The sequence below is a fragment of the Mytilus californianus genome, unplaced genomic scaffold, assembly GCF_021869535.1.
Source record: "Mytilus californianus isolate M0D057914Y unplaced genomic scaffold, xbMytCali1.0.p SCAF_6, whole genome shotgun sequence".
Taxonomy (NCBI): Eukaryota; Metazoa; Mollusca; class Bivalvia; order Mytilida; family Mytilidae; genus Mytilus; species Mytilus californianus.
Genome location: NW_026262712.1, coordinates 57443114 through 57458121, shown reverse-complemented (window position 1 = coordinate 57458121; position 15008 = coordinate 57443114). Strand labels below are relative to the sequence as shown.

Genomic DNA, 15008 nt, shown 5'->3' with positions numbered 1-15008 from the left:
TTTGGTGTATAAAAAAATTGTAAGGTGTATATGTCTGTCTGACATAATTTATCTGACCACGACCTCATTGTCATATATTTTTTTAAATGTTAAGTTTCTGTAATGCTTTTAATAAAACCTTTATCTTTAAGACTTTCAACATAAAATCAATGGTCAGTAAAGCAGGAGAGATATTTCAGTGTGTGCACTTTTGTTAATTTTATATACTTAGGTTTAGAATGAGAATATGTATGTATTTAGATAGTTGGATCAAAATGTTTCTGTTCAAGGCGTAGAAACTGGTAGAATGAGAGGCCTTATTGAGCATTTCTATCCTGTTTGGAGCATTTAGGGACAGTTTTCCCTAGCTTTTATTTTCACACTGAAAAATTATTAGGCAAATGTAATGATTTTTGATAGATTTAAAAAATTTGAAAGTTTTCCACCTTTATTAACCTTCTTTACCTGATGAAAACTTGCAGTGAGGGCTATTCCAGAAAACACTCAGTCACACTTGAGTGGTGCTGGTCAAGTTTTATGGTTAGTTTAGAAAGGGAAGAATTTAGCCATGATTCCTTTCTGAGATAGGACATCATATATAACAAGATAAATGTTTTATTTTCTGTTATTATTTAGATATATATACATGTATAGATAATAATACATGTGAGAAAATATCAATACACTCTAATAAAAATATGTCTTTTTTTTGTTAGAATTATAGTAGGGCACATACACATTTATCTGTAAAGAAAAAATGATGTTTGAAATTTTTTTTTACATCAATCACAAAATTTTTCTGTTTTCAGATATATGTAACACAAGATTTATTAAGATACTCATCTTCAGTTTGCCAACAGATTTGTCAATACTTGGGAATTTACTGTTTTGACATCACATCATCTCCAAAGAATGGAAAAGCATCATGAATTGTACCCGCTGCTTATTGCTCAACATTTTGTCTGTCATATATTATTTATTTTAAGAAATGTTTTATTGGTATGAATGCTTGATCCACATTGTTTAGGAAATCAGCAATTTTTTACATTCTTCCAAATTTAAAGTTTTTTGTGTTATTTGGTTATACCTGTACGTTATTTTAAGAGTCCACAAAAATTGATAACTTTTGGCAAAGAGTTGGTAAAGCATATAATTTTTGTCTCTCCTGCAACAAAAGTTGCAGAATAAGAGATGTAGGGATGCTAATCCAGCTGCAATTGCTATGATCGTCTTGACCTCATTTTCATGGTCCCATGACTGCTTAAGAAACTATTGATGTTATTTTTTGAATTAGAACTGCAGTTTTTATAACATATTTTTCGGTAATTATTAGTATGAGATTACTTTTATTTGGTATATAGAATCATTGCTAGATGTACTTGTCCCTCTGATGGGGTTATACTGAACTTGCCCTCATTTCACAATTCAATGCTTATTGTTAAGTGTGCGATAAGGATAATTTCTCAGAAAGTACCACTGTATAAGTAACAGGTCTTCATGTTAGTCTGACAGGGATCATCTGACTTTGACCTCTTTTCAAGGTTTATAAGTCATTTACTATAAGTACAAGGTAAACTATATTTGGTGTATAAAATGGTTGTAACTTGTTATTTTTTTCTGACAGGGTTCATCTTACCTTGACATCGTTCAGATACTATTATAACAATAGGTCAATTATATTAGTTGTATTAAATGATTGAAAGGTGTACATGTTGATCAGACTGTGTTCATCTTTTCTTGACCTCATTTTCATGGATCATTGATCAATTTTAAATTTTCGTAATGAGGTCTGGTTTAAGAGCGCTATAAGAAATAGGTAAGATTTTCTGTGTATAGAATGTTTGTAAGGTGTACATGTCTGTTTGACATGGTTTACTGAGCCTGACCTCATTTTCACAGTTGGTTGGTGTTAAGTTTTTGTGATTATGTCCATTTCTTAGATACTATAATTAATAGGTCAACTATATTTGGTGTATAGAATGATTGTAAGGTGAACATTTCTGTCAGATAGGGTTTTTGTGATATTTTCTTAGATAATTGATAATGTTAAGGTTATGTGATACCTGCAGTCAAATCATGAGCTAAAAGACTTTCAACCTAAAATTTAATATTACCACTAAAAAAGGCGAGGCATTTGTGTGCACTCTGGTTGAAAATCTGTCCTCCCAATTTGTACTTCATCATTTAAGTAATGTTTTTTTAGTTTCTAAAATACAGATGCTTTACAAGATTAATATATTGCCTAATATCGCCCTATCCAACAGCATTAATTTGTGTATACAGTTAGTAAATTCTGCATACCCTCATCCTTTAAATTAGAATAAGGAGAAGTTGTATGATTGCCAATTAGACAACTATCTGTCAGAAAGGAAATAGACCAAAAGTCTGTTTATCCTTATTTTTTGCAAGCACTTGCAAAAGAATATTATTAAAGAGTCATACTTAAACACAAACAGACACATCTCTTCTCTATGTGTTTGTGCTGAGCATATCTGTAGAAAAATTCAAAACATGGGTAAAAGACGGTGTGATCATGACATTATTCATGAATAATTAGCTGTGTTTTTTAGGAATTCATTACCCAAAACATTTTTGAATGAATTCAGAGAAATTTAATTGCAGAGATATTTTTATACATATTTATTATAAACAAGATATTGCTATTTATTTACACATGGACAATTGTAAATTATGCTATTTTTGTTTATTTCCTTGATGAAAGTATGGCTTCATATGAAAATTCACTTCACTTCATTATTTTGTAGATTTTTTTAATGTCAAAGACCTACCGGTATGCTTTTTTACTTAAGTTGAAAAAGTTTTCTGAAATACTTTCACGTATTCAGTCTATTTTAAGTTTGCATTATATGTAAACACCAGATTTTACTATTTTGTGGTTATTGTTTTAAAGCAAAAGTATTTTAATCCAAGTTTGAAAACAGTTACCTAGAAAAATGTATATCTTGCAAAAACAATGTTGGTTACAGTATAAAATAGTTCATTCAAAGAATATTTGAAAAAAATAACATGTGTTGTAAATTGCAGAATATTAACATTTAAACTGTATTTTATAGTTAAATCATTGCAAAATTATTACAAAAGTAATATTATAATTGAAATAAGTGGATATTTAAAAACAACATAATTTTGAAACAACAATTTCAAAGATATCTTTCTTTCTTTTTGATAAAATCAAAATATATTGCTCCGTGGTCATTAATTTCCTTTTCATTTCAAAATTGCTAAGCTTGAGCCAGGCTTGTTTTGCTTTAAATTATTGCTACATGTTTTAATTGGTTTGCCATTTATGCTTTTCCTTTTTCATTCAAAACTGCTAAGCTTCAGCCAGGTTTTTATGCTTTAACTTATTGCTACATGCTTTAATTAGTTTGCCATTTATGTTTTTCTTGCAAAGTGCTTTACAGTTGTATATAATAATCAATTGCCATTCTTTATGCAGTCAATAAAATTTTAGAATAACAATGTGCCATAATTTTGATGTTTGTGTGGTTACGTTATAATTATGTAGATTGGTCTTGTTTTATTGTTTTAACTTGAAATTCATTCAACCAGTATTAGACACTATCTGGATTTTTAATATTTTACTCTTTGGTACTTAAAGCCTACAGTCATAAAACTTTACTCAGTACTCTTTAAGTACAAAATTTGTGCTTGAAACACTGAGCAGTGGCGGATCCAGGGGGGGTTACAGCGGTTGGAACCCCCCTTCTTTTCTTGACGATCAATGCATTTGAATGGGGACATATAGTTGGAACCCCCCTTTATCCTGGGTTGGGAAGCCCCCTTTTAAAAATGGCTAGATCCACCCCTGCTGAGTACAATGATCCAACTCCAAATTCTTATTACCACAAGGCCTAGTCATAAAAACCAATAAAACTGACTTGTAGAAATAAACAAACAAAGTTTTATTGAACCACCATTTAAAACAAAAAAGTTTTAACACATGACATGGCATGTTAATAATAGCAGATTTGTTGAGTATCCCATTTCCATGATGATCATGACACTTTAAGGAAATTTACAGTGAATTAAATTCTTTTTTTTGGGGGGGGGAATCTTTTCCTCCCAAAACAAAACCCAGAAACTCAATTTCCATACCATGATACTGACTTTAACTAAAGTTATGATTTGAAACAACAAGGGGTAATTTTCAGCCGTGTTCAGCACCAGTAAAAACAGAATTATTACTTTAAAGAATTCCTAGATTTTGAAATACTAGAAAAGTAGTGGTGAACTAAGGTCTTTTCATTCCTCATATAAAAGTGTAAAGTACAATTTTAACATTTAAGTGTATGAAGTTATAAAAATTTAAAGTTATTTTGTCAGACATGAATTTTATATGTATCATTTTGAAATAAATTGAGAGATATAAGGGTTGCTGGGCAAATTTTTTTTTTTAATGCATTGCATAAGAAAAGGGTAGAAGGGATAGTCTGTGATTAAATAATTTTACATTGTCTGTGTGTTTCTATAATGTATGCAGCTGAAGCTTTGTACACATTTAGCAAAGGAATGTGGTTAAACCAGTGCAGGGCCTGTGTTAACTTGCGTTAAGGTGTAAACTTTTGCTCTACAATATTTCATCTTCTCTGTAACATGTATCTTTGAAAATATTCCCCCTAAAGGACCTTAGAAAGGGGGGAGTCTTAATCAAATAAGTTCTGGTATTTTTGAACAATGGACAAAAATATTGGATTAATTATTACGATATCAGGAATTAGTACATACAAATAATGCTATTAAAATTTAAAATGCGAGTTTTTATTTTTTGCGAAACCAATTCCATTGCAATTTCAGCAATTATAAAAACGTTGCTAAAATTTCATATTTCACAGTGTTTTGATTGGCACATGGTCTCTTGAAAAATATTGATTAAGTTTAAATTTAAAACTTACATATGTCTCATTAAAAGTGTATGCGTATATATATATATACACCATTTTATTGTTTTTATCAAAGAGTATATATTTTGTTACAAGTCATCGTTGTTGTTTTTGATGTTGTCTGTTTTCTGTTTAATTATGTTGCTTTTGTGATATATCTAAGATATGTAAATCAAGATTTTGTAAAATTTATGATACATGGTTTTTTATATCTCAATGGCATAAAAATAAACTTATTCATCACTTTACGGCTATTGACAAAGAACAGATATTTAATCAGGATTTCAGTTATTCTTGCTTGTTGCTAGTTTCCATAATTTTTTTTCTGTATGATAATTTTCCATTACAAAAATAGATATGGGTTTTTTTCTCAGTCGATTCTCATCATTCTGATTTACCATATATGGAATATTTTTTTCTCATTGTATAAGAATAAATGCTCAGGTTTATACAAGCTGATCAATGCAACACATTATGTTTGTTTGTATCATTACATACATTGAAGGATATTTGACTAGATTGTCAAATGACCAATCATGGCTTTGTCAATTTAATTAAGCTTCATCCATAATGCCTTAAAGTTTTCATTTGTTGCCTGGATGTTCAATTATATAAGATACTTTGTGTCTAAGATGAAAATGTCATGCAGGGTTAAAAAAAAAATTAGTATATATGTCTACATATATTTGCATTTAATCCACTGATTGAAAACAAATAGAACTCATTACCATAGATAGATCTATGTTCTATAAACTTTTAAAAATCATATTATTTCTGCACTTATACTTAAAAGTACCAGTATTAATAAATGGAGTCCAAGAGTTAAAAATATTATTTTTAGACAAGTGTGAAATTTTATATCCTGAAAGACTACGTAGTTTGTTCAATATTTATGTTAGTGTTGCGGTAAATGGGCATCATTTGAAATGTAAAAACTATACCTTATATCTTCTTTTATTCATGTTTATTTGAACAATCTTTGCATTGCTTTTTTTGGAATTAAATGATCAGTTTGTTACACTAGGTGTATGTTTCAAAGCTACTTAATACTCCTTTTTCTTTTATGACACAGTTTTCTAGATTAATATAATTAGGAAATGATGTAAATTGTTTTTATTTGCATAAATTTAGTAATATATTCATTGCTTAAAGATGTCATTGAGTGAGATAGATTAACATCACTGTGAAGCACGTTTTTTTTCAGCAACTCATCTCATCCTCATACAGATTAATAACTTCCTTTAATGAAAGTTTCAGCTGAAATCTTCTTGGGGTTTATTTCAACAAGATATATCTTGTTAGTATATAATGTTTTCAGGTGTAAAAACAAGATCATGGAAGATCTTTACCCAAAGCTTCCTACAAATATTTATCCATCTTTCCCAGAAGGAAGCTGTTTCAGCGAAAAGAATGATTTCATTTTTTTTTTCCATTAAGTTCAAATAACAAATTCATTATTTATTGTTATAACAAAAATCTGACCAAGATTCACCTTTTCTTCCCATTTAATATGAAGTTGGAATGAAAGTTGATATTTTGTTGTTAATTTTTTCCAGCATTTTGTGATGTGTTCAGAGTTGTTTGAAATTTGACCAAAAATTCACCTCTTTTATTCATCCAATTATACGTTTGGAATGAAATATATTTTTATTCTCATATTTTGTGGAGTTTATAGTAAATATGATAATATGACATTTTTGCTATGGTTCTAAATTACTCAGTGATAGGATATTCTCTTCAAAACATGGCTTCTAAAATGGTCATAGTGTCCGGAATATCCTGGGAAACTATATTCTCGACCGGATTTGCCAAGCCTGCTGCTCTTTTCATAAAAAAACTTAAGAGTAAAAAATACTTGTAAGTCATACACATTTCAGTTTAACTTACTATTGATTTTAATCAAAAATTTTTTTTTGAAAAGAGTCACTGAACCTGTATCAAACGAAGGTTTGCTATTTTAACAGAATTCAGAAAAAGGATAAATATTTACATGACTAAAATGATTGGTGCAATACAACTTATTTTCTTCTCTTTTTGTTAGAACAGGATTTTTTTTTTGGAATTGGATGGTCAGTTTGTTACACTAGGTGTATGTTTCAATGCTACTTAATACTCCTTTTTCTTTTATGACACAGTTTTCTAGTTTAATATAATTAGGAAATGATGTAAATTGTTTTTATTTGCATAAATTTAGTAATATATTCATTGCTTAAAGATGTCATTGAGTGAGATAGCGTAACATCACTGTGAAGCACGTTTTTTTTCAGCAACTCATCTCATCCTCATACAGATTAATAACTTCCTTTAATGAAAGTTTCAGCTGAAATCTTCTTGGGGTTTATTTCAACAAGATATATCTTGTTAGTATATAATGTTTTCAGGTGTAAAAACAAGATCATGGAAGATCTTTACCCAAAGCTTCCTACAAATATTTATCCATCTTTCCCAGAAGGAAGCTGTTTCAGCGAAAAGAATGATTTCATTTTTTTTTTCCATTAAGTTCAAATAACAAATTCATTGTTTATTGTTATAACAAAAATCTGACCAAGATTCACCTTTTCTTCCCATTTAATATGAAGTTGGAATGAAAGTTGATATTTTGTTGTTAATTTTTTCCAGTATTTTGTGATGTGTTCAGAGTTGTTTGAAATTTGACCAAAATTCACCTCTTTTATTCATCCAATTATACGTTTGGAATGAAATATATTTTTATTCTCATATTTTGTGGAGTTTATAGTAAATATGATAATATGACATTTTTGCTATGGTTCTAAATTACTCAGTGATAGGATATTCTCTTCAAAACATGGCTTCTAAAATGGTCATAGTGTCCGGAATATCCTGGGAAACTATATTCTCAACCGGATTTGCCAAGCCTGCTGCTCTTTTCATAAAAAATCTTAAGAGTAAAAAATACTTGTAAGTCATACACATTTCAGTTTAACTTACGATTGATTTTAATCAAAAATTTTTTTTTGAAAAGAGTCACTGAACCTGTATCAAACGAAGGTTTGCCATTTTAACATAATTCAGAAAAAGGATAAATATTTACATGACTAAAATGATTGGTGCAATACAACTTATTTTCTTCTCTTTTTGTTAGAACAGGATTTTTTTTTTGGAATTGGATGGTCAGTTTGTTACACTAGGTGTATGTTTCAATGCTACTTAATACTCCTTTTTCTTTTATGACACAGTTTTCTAGTTTAATATAATTAGGAAATGATGTAAATTGTTTTTATTTGCATAAATTTAGTAATATATTCATTGCTTAAAGATGTCATTGAGTGAGATAGCGTAACATCACTGCGAAGCAGGTTTTTTTCAGCAACTCATCTCATCCTCATACAGATTAATAACTTCCTTTAATGAAAGTTTCAGCTGAAATCTTCTTGGGGTTTATTTCAACAAGATATATCTTGTTAGTATATAATGTTTTCAGGTGTAAAAACAAGATCATGGAAGATCTTTACCCAAAGCTTTCTACAAATATTTATCCATCTTTCCCAGAAGGAAGCTGTTTCAGCGAAAAGAATGATTTCATTTTTTTTTTTCCATTAAGTTCAAATAACAAATTCATTGTTTATTGTTATAACAAAAATCTGACCAAGATTCACCTTTTCTTCCCATTTAATATGAAGTTGGAATGAAAGTTGATATTTTGTTGTTAATTTTTTCCAGTATTTTGTGATGTGTTCAGAGTTGTTTGAAATTTGACCAAAATTCACCTCTTTTATTCATCCAATTATACGTTTGGAATGAAATATATTTTTATTCTCATATTTTGTGGAGTTTATAGTAAATATGATAATATGACATTTTTGCTATGGTTCTAAATTACTCAGTGATAGGATATTCTCTTCAAAACATGGCTTCTAAAATGGTCATAGTGTCCGGAATATCCTGGGAAACTATATTCTCAACCGGATTTGCCAAGCCTGCTGCTCTTTTCATAAAAAATCTTAAGAGTAAAAAATACTTGTAAGTCATACACATTTCAGTTTAACTTACGATTGATTTTAATCAAAAATTTTTTTTTGAAAAGAGTCACTGAACCTGTATCAAACGAAGGTTTGCCATTTTAACATAATTCAGAAAAAGGATAAATATTTACATGACTAAAATGATTGGTGCAATACAACTTATTTTCTTCTCTTTTTGTTAGAACAGGATTTTTTTTTTTAGGAAAAAGCTACTTTAAAGATATAATGATATTGAGCTGCACAAGTCCATGTCCGTTTTCTTCAGTGCAGTATTTTGTTACAATGTTTGTGATTGACTGAAGTATACTGTCAATAATACACAAACAAGATCACAGGAATCACAAAAAATATCGGAAAGTTGATTGTTTTATGTTGAAAACTGAAAAAAAAAAATCTGATCATATTTCTACAGTATATATTCTAGTTTGAAACACAATATTGTAAAAATTATAGGGGAAATCAGGTGATATAATTTATGCATGTTCTTTTCATTTTACAAGTTATGACCTATTTTTTTTTACAATTAAAAAAAATCTGTAAGATAAGGCATTAAAAAGAAATAACATTGGAAATACATGTATACTTGACAAAGTTGTATAAAGGTTTTGCTACATTTTACTGTTTGCTAATAGATCTTTAAAGGAAAACTTTAATCGTCATGAAATATATCATATCGGGGTACACATACTCCTAAAACTTGAATTGGATGAAAAACTTTCAGAATTTTGGGTCCTCAGTGCTCTTTTTCTTTGTACTTTATTTGGCCTTTTAATTTTCTTATTCGAGCGACACTGATGAGTCTTTTGTTGAAGAAAGTGTGCCTGGCGTACAGAATTATAAGCCTGATATTTTTGATAAGTTTTTTTTACTAGAAATGGTATTGATAGGTTTCTGCAAGATTTAGATGCAAATAATATTTCCTCTCTTAAAAGATTGTTACAAGCATCAGATGACTCACAATATAAATGATGCAGTATATAGTCTAAAACTTTTGAAGAAATATATTTTTCAAAGTAAAGTATGGAGTCTAATACTTTTTCAAGATATATGTGAATTTGTTGTTAATTGCCTTTGAAATAAATTGCGTTAATTTTATATTTTTAATCTGTAGTTTGTATGGTATACTTACAGTATTATTCTTGTTAGACCCAGCTAGGGTGTTATGGTGTTTAGACAGATGATGTGTATATCTTATGCTAGGCAGGGTACTGACAATTGCTTTCATTTCTGTGCTTGTTCTATTTTTTTTAGTCAGGTGGATAATTGGTGTAATATTGTTTTATTTATTGTGATATTCCTTTTAAATTATGTCTTGATTTTTAAAAAAGAAATCATGAAATGTATTGAATGATTACGTGTAACTGTGATTTAATATAAATGTCATATTTACTGGTAGTTAATTTTATGAATTTTGCCATTTATATAAAAATAAGGAGATGTGGTATGATTGCCAATCTGATTGAAATACAGATCCAGTGTTCAAGCTTTGCCAACAAGGAGGGAGGATAGGAGGGGTCCTGATCCCGAAATCCCGGGCTTAAAAATATGGAATCCCGAGGTCCCGAATTTAAAAAAACTTTAATCCCGACATCCCGAAATTCGAAAAAAAAATCCCCGGATCCCGAAAGGATCTATCCCGAAATCCTGAGCTTAAAAACACCCGATCCCGGAGTCCCGATAAAGGTCCTACCCCCATCAATAAGAATCTGACAACACTCTTTTACTTTCTGTTCTGGTGATGTAACATCAGCCAATGAAATTTCAGCCTTCAAATTTTTGAAGGTGTGTATTAATCCAATTTAACCAAAGGATCCCGAAAGAGGCCTTAAAACAGAAAGTAGAATGGAGCGTTTTCAGATCCTTGTAAGCAAAGATTGGACACTGGATTTAAATCAGATTGTATGATTTTCAATGAGACAACTATTAACCAGAGTTCAATTGATGTGGATGTAAGCAGTTAAAGGTCAACCTACAGCCTTCAACAATGAGAAAAACCAATACAGTATAGTACATTTGTTGACAACCTTTTCACATGGTCCCTGTTTTATTAATTTTGTTAATTTTGCCAGGCTATTAGTAACATCGAATGACAAGTTTTTAACATAGACAATGATCTATGACCAAAGACTTTGTGACTAATAATATTGTTGAAAAAGACTGATGCTCTTGACCTATCTATTACATGACACCTTGAATGTTTTCCTCTTTGACTAATTAGTAAGAAAGTTGATGAAACTAGTTAAGATATTTTGATGACAAAGTTATAGGTATAACTTTCTGCATTGTTGACCTTCAAAAAACAAGTATTTGTATTTATGACAAGTCCCATGTTTTGTAATTCCTAATGTTTGCTCCTATTCTTGTCTTGCCAGTTTGAAGTCTCATTGTTAGACACTAGGATTACAATCTTGCAGAGATGCAGCATAAACTATTTATATTAAGCTTTATATTTCAAGGGTTAGAACACGGATCCTACATACCTTGTATATCAATGCCTTATTTTTATTCTACTTAAAACACAGATGATGCCCCCGCTTGCATATCATATAGTTATAAAGGGACATAACTGAAAAATAGTAAAAGTGACGCTACCCAAAGGAGTAGGTCCGGTAAGGGCTGATTTTGGCCCCAGATTTCAGGTTCATCTGATGAAAGATTTTGGACACTTTTTAAACACTTAAGTGTCTACTTTTGTAGATTCAATTAATTTATGTGAAAGATTTGAACTGATTTAGTGATTAAAGACACTCAAATTCAAGCTTATATATTAAAAATCTATCAAATATGCCATAATACGTGAGTTTTCAGATGGTTTTTGTCAAAAATGAAAGTGGCCGCATCCGTGTTTATCCTCCACCTTTATATATGTTATGTATTATCATCATATACAACTTACATTTAAATATTAAGGATGAACACAAATGCGGCCACATCCATTTTAGACGGAAACCGTCTAAAAATTAACTCAAATGCTAAAATTGCAAAGATTTCAGTAATTTAGCATGACTTAATAATGCTAGTACCCAATACATGTGCATTGTATTGTCAAAAAAAGCTCATATTTATGTAACAGAAGTATTCTACTTTCCAATAAATAGCTAAAAGTACATTTTACCAATTTTGTAAAACTGCTATATTTTGGGGCCAAAAAGGGGTCTTACTGAACCTACTCCTTTGAACTTGATCTGAGTTTTGTGGTAATAAGCATTGTGTGTAAGTCTCGTGGCTAACTTAAGTAGATAACAGAAACTAAAAATTCAGCAATTTTTAGGCAGTTAAGCTGCCTTATGCGAGCACCCTAGATTTGTGTTCTACCCAATAAATGCTGAAATACGTGCCATTGTTATAATCTAGCTGGCTATTATGTTATTTATAACTAATTGGACATTTTTTTAATACTTTTATTTCTGCAATACAAAAAATATGACCAGAAAAACCTTAAATGATCGTCGAACTACCCAAAATTTTTGAAGTTGCACATAGGAAGTAGTGCTCAATGGAAATCCGTACTTAGTTTATTATCACCTGTGCTTTTGTCTACGATGTCAAAGAACAATTGTATGAAATATTTCATCGCCGAAAATCGGTAATTACAAGTCGTTTATATTTCCCAAATGGCAAAATGCGCAGGAATATTGTTCATGTACAATCAAATCTCTATGATAGAGGAAATAAAGTTATATAAGTGGGCGGTAATGTTTAACTTATCTTGCCAAATACGGTTGTTGTTATTTTATGAATGAAACGAGGTCATGAAGCAGATGCGGAAATCGACGTTGATGAAATGTTTTAAGTAATGTGGACAACTCGTCCCCGAGACACGTCGGACCGATTCCACTCAAAACGTCTAAGAAGACAACTTTGACCGTTTGTCAGATTTACATAGGGTTTCATAAAATATTAGACTAACATGTCTAGCGGAGCCATTAATCTTTTGTTTGTGCATTGGCGTCTATTTATGGGTATTTGGAGGGGCCTGAAGAAGGGAGGGGTTTACTATAGAACCTTATGGGATTTTATTTTTTTAAATTTTCAAATGACTATTTCTCGAAAACAGTAAGTGATAGACACATGCAGTCTTCAGTAATGAGAACAGGACAATAAAAAAAATTAACCAAAATATAGGGCTAGTCCCTGGGGGTCATCCCAACCCCCTTCAATTTGAAAATGTACTTGTAAACCTTCGCGATCCCCACACCTAAACAATATATATACTTGTATGGGACAATAAAAGAAATCAGATGAAAATAATTTGGGGGAGTTCCCGGTTTTGTCCCACCCCCTCCTGTTTGAGAACTTGGAAATGGTCGAGATCCCCACCCCTAAACCATATATATTCATGTATGTGACAATAAAACAAATCAAATGAAATATAGGGGGAGTCCCTGGGGTCACCCCACCCCCTCCTGTTTGAGAACTTGTAAACGGTCGAGATCCCCACCCCTAAACCATATATATTCATGTATGGGACAATATAACAAATCAAATGAAATATAGGGGGAGTCCCTGGGGTCACCCCAACCCTTCCTGTTTGAGAACTTGGAAATGGTTGAGATCCCCACCCCTAAACCATATATATTCATGTATGGGACAATATAACAAATCAAATGAAATATATGGGGAGTCCCTGGGTCACCCCACCCCCTCCTGTTTGAGAAATTGGAAATGGTCGAGATCCCCACCCCTAAACCATATGTATTCATGTTTGGGACAATATAACAAATCAAATGAAATATAGGTGGAGTCCCTGGGGTCACCTAACCCCTTCCTGTTTGAGAACTTGTAAACGGTCGATATACCCACACCTAAATCCTGTTCATCATTTCAAAAAGATTTGAATGACATACAGGGTCAATCTCCTAGGTGTCACATATGCATATCACTTTACTAGACCAAACCAATATGAACTGGACTTTGTCAGGAGACCATGGGAATGACGAATTATGGGGGCTTTGTTTTGGAGACTTCGTAACAGCATCCTGTTACAATTATTTCTTGTTTTTTATAAAATTTTATTGATGCAAAAAATGAGTCTAGGTTAATTGAATTTACTTTAATTATTTATTAAATTATTTCTGGGTCTATGATAATTTCCATTTATGGCTCATTCTAAAGAAAACATATAAATCTTTCAAGCAGTGTAAAGCCTGAGAATGTTTGACCAACCGTTTTATAACCACCTGTCATTTTATTCCAAACTTGGTATGGAGTAACATAATGTACTTGGGGGTGAAGATGGGGGTAATTTACATTGATAAATGAGTTGCTTTTGAAAACCTTGATGAAATATTAATTAATTTGCCTTAATAATCAATTCATTCAATGAACATAAATGTACAATATACGAATGTTTAATGTTTATTCTTTCAAATCTTAAAAAAAAATTGAAGCAACACTGCCACAGTTTTCATAATTACGTTTGCCTTGGTTTTTGGTTAACTGCCTACAGCGCTTACAGTGCTTTGATTCTATTTGTAAATAAAGGCAACAGTAGTATACCGCTGTTCGAAACTCATAAATCGATAGAGATAAAAACAAATCCGGGTTACAAACTAAAACTGAGGGAAACTCATCAAATATAAGAGGAGAACAATGACACAACAAAAACACAACATTAAAATGTAACACACACCGAAACGAACTATAATATAACAATGGCCATTTTCCTGACTTGGTACAGGACATTTTAAGAAAAAAATGGTGGGTTGAACCTGGTTTTGTGGCATGCCAAACCTCCCGCTTTTATGGCAACGTCAAACACAACACCAAAACGACAACATCACATGACAGGACCACAATACAAATAAATGGGAGAACATATAGGACAAAGAAACACACGAATAATAGCTAGCAAATAATTTTGTCCTGCATTTTTTTTAAGTTGTAATCTCTGTCCTGCTTTTTTATTTTTCACTCTATTCCGTCCTGCCTTTTTTTTGTTAGTTTATCCTGACTTTTTTTTTGCACAGTGTCTCATCCTGCCTTTTTTTTACTCAAAACTCCTGTAAACAAGCATAACTCTAGAAAGGTTGTGTATAAGTTTTATAACATTTGGTTGAGACAAACAAAAGTGAGGGAGCTACCATTTGATTTTTATGGGGGGCTAGGATGAAAAATTTTGTCCTGCATTTTTTTTTAAGTT

General features: G+C 31.0%; 1 protein-coding gene across 4 annotated transcripts in view; it reads left to right on the top strand.

Moving 5' to 3' along the window:
• The window catches only part of LOC127705696 (choline/ethanolaminephosphotransferase 1-like), a 32361-nt gene extending 22106 nt beyond the window's left edge, over nucleotides 1-10255 (top strand). Inside the window, exons 8-10 of one of the 4 annotated variants that reach the window (XM_052210065.1) lie at nucleotides 789-5907; nucleotides 6971-7138; nucleotides 8201-10255. In XM_052210065.1, coding sequence (XP_052066025.1) covers nucleotides 789-908 — 120 coding nt within the window. In that variant the 3' untranslated portion in view covers nucleotides 909-5907; nucleotides 6971-7138; nucleotides 8201-10255. Of the gene's footprint in view, nucleotides 1-788; nucleotides 6076-6970 lie in introns of all 4 variants that reach the window. The other 3 variants (XM_052210064.1, XM_052210062.1, XM_052210063.1) reach the window with 3 other exon arrangements.
• Nucleotides 10256-15008: the final 4753 nt, after the last annotated feature.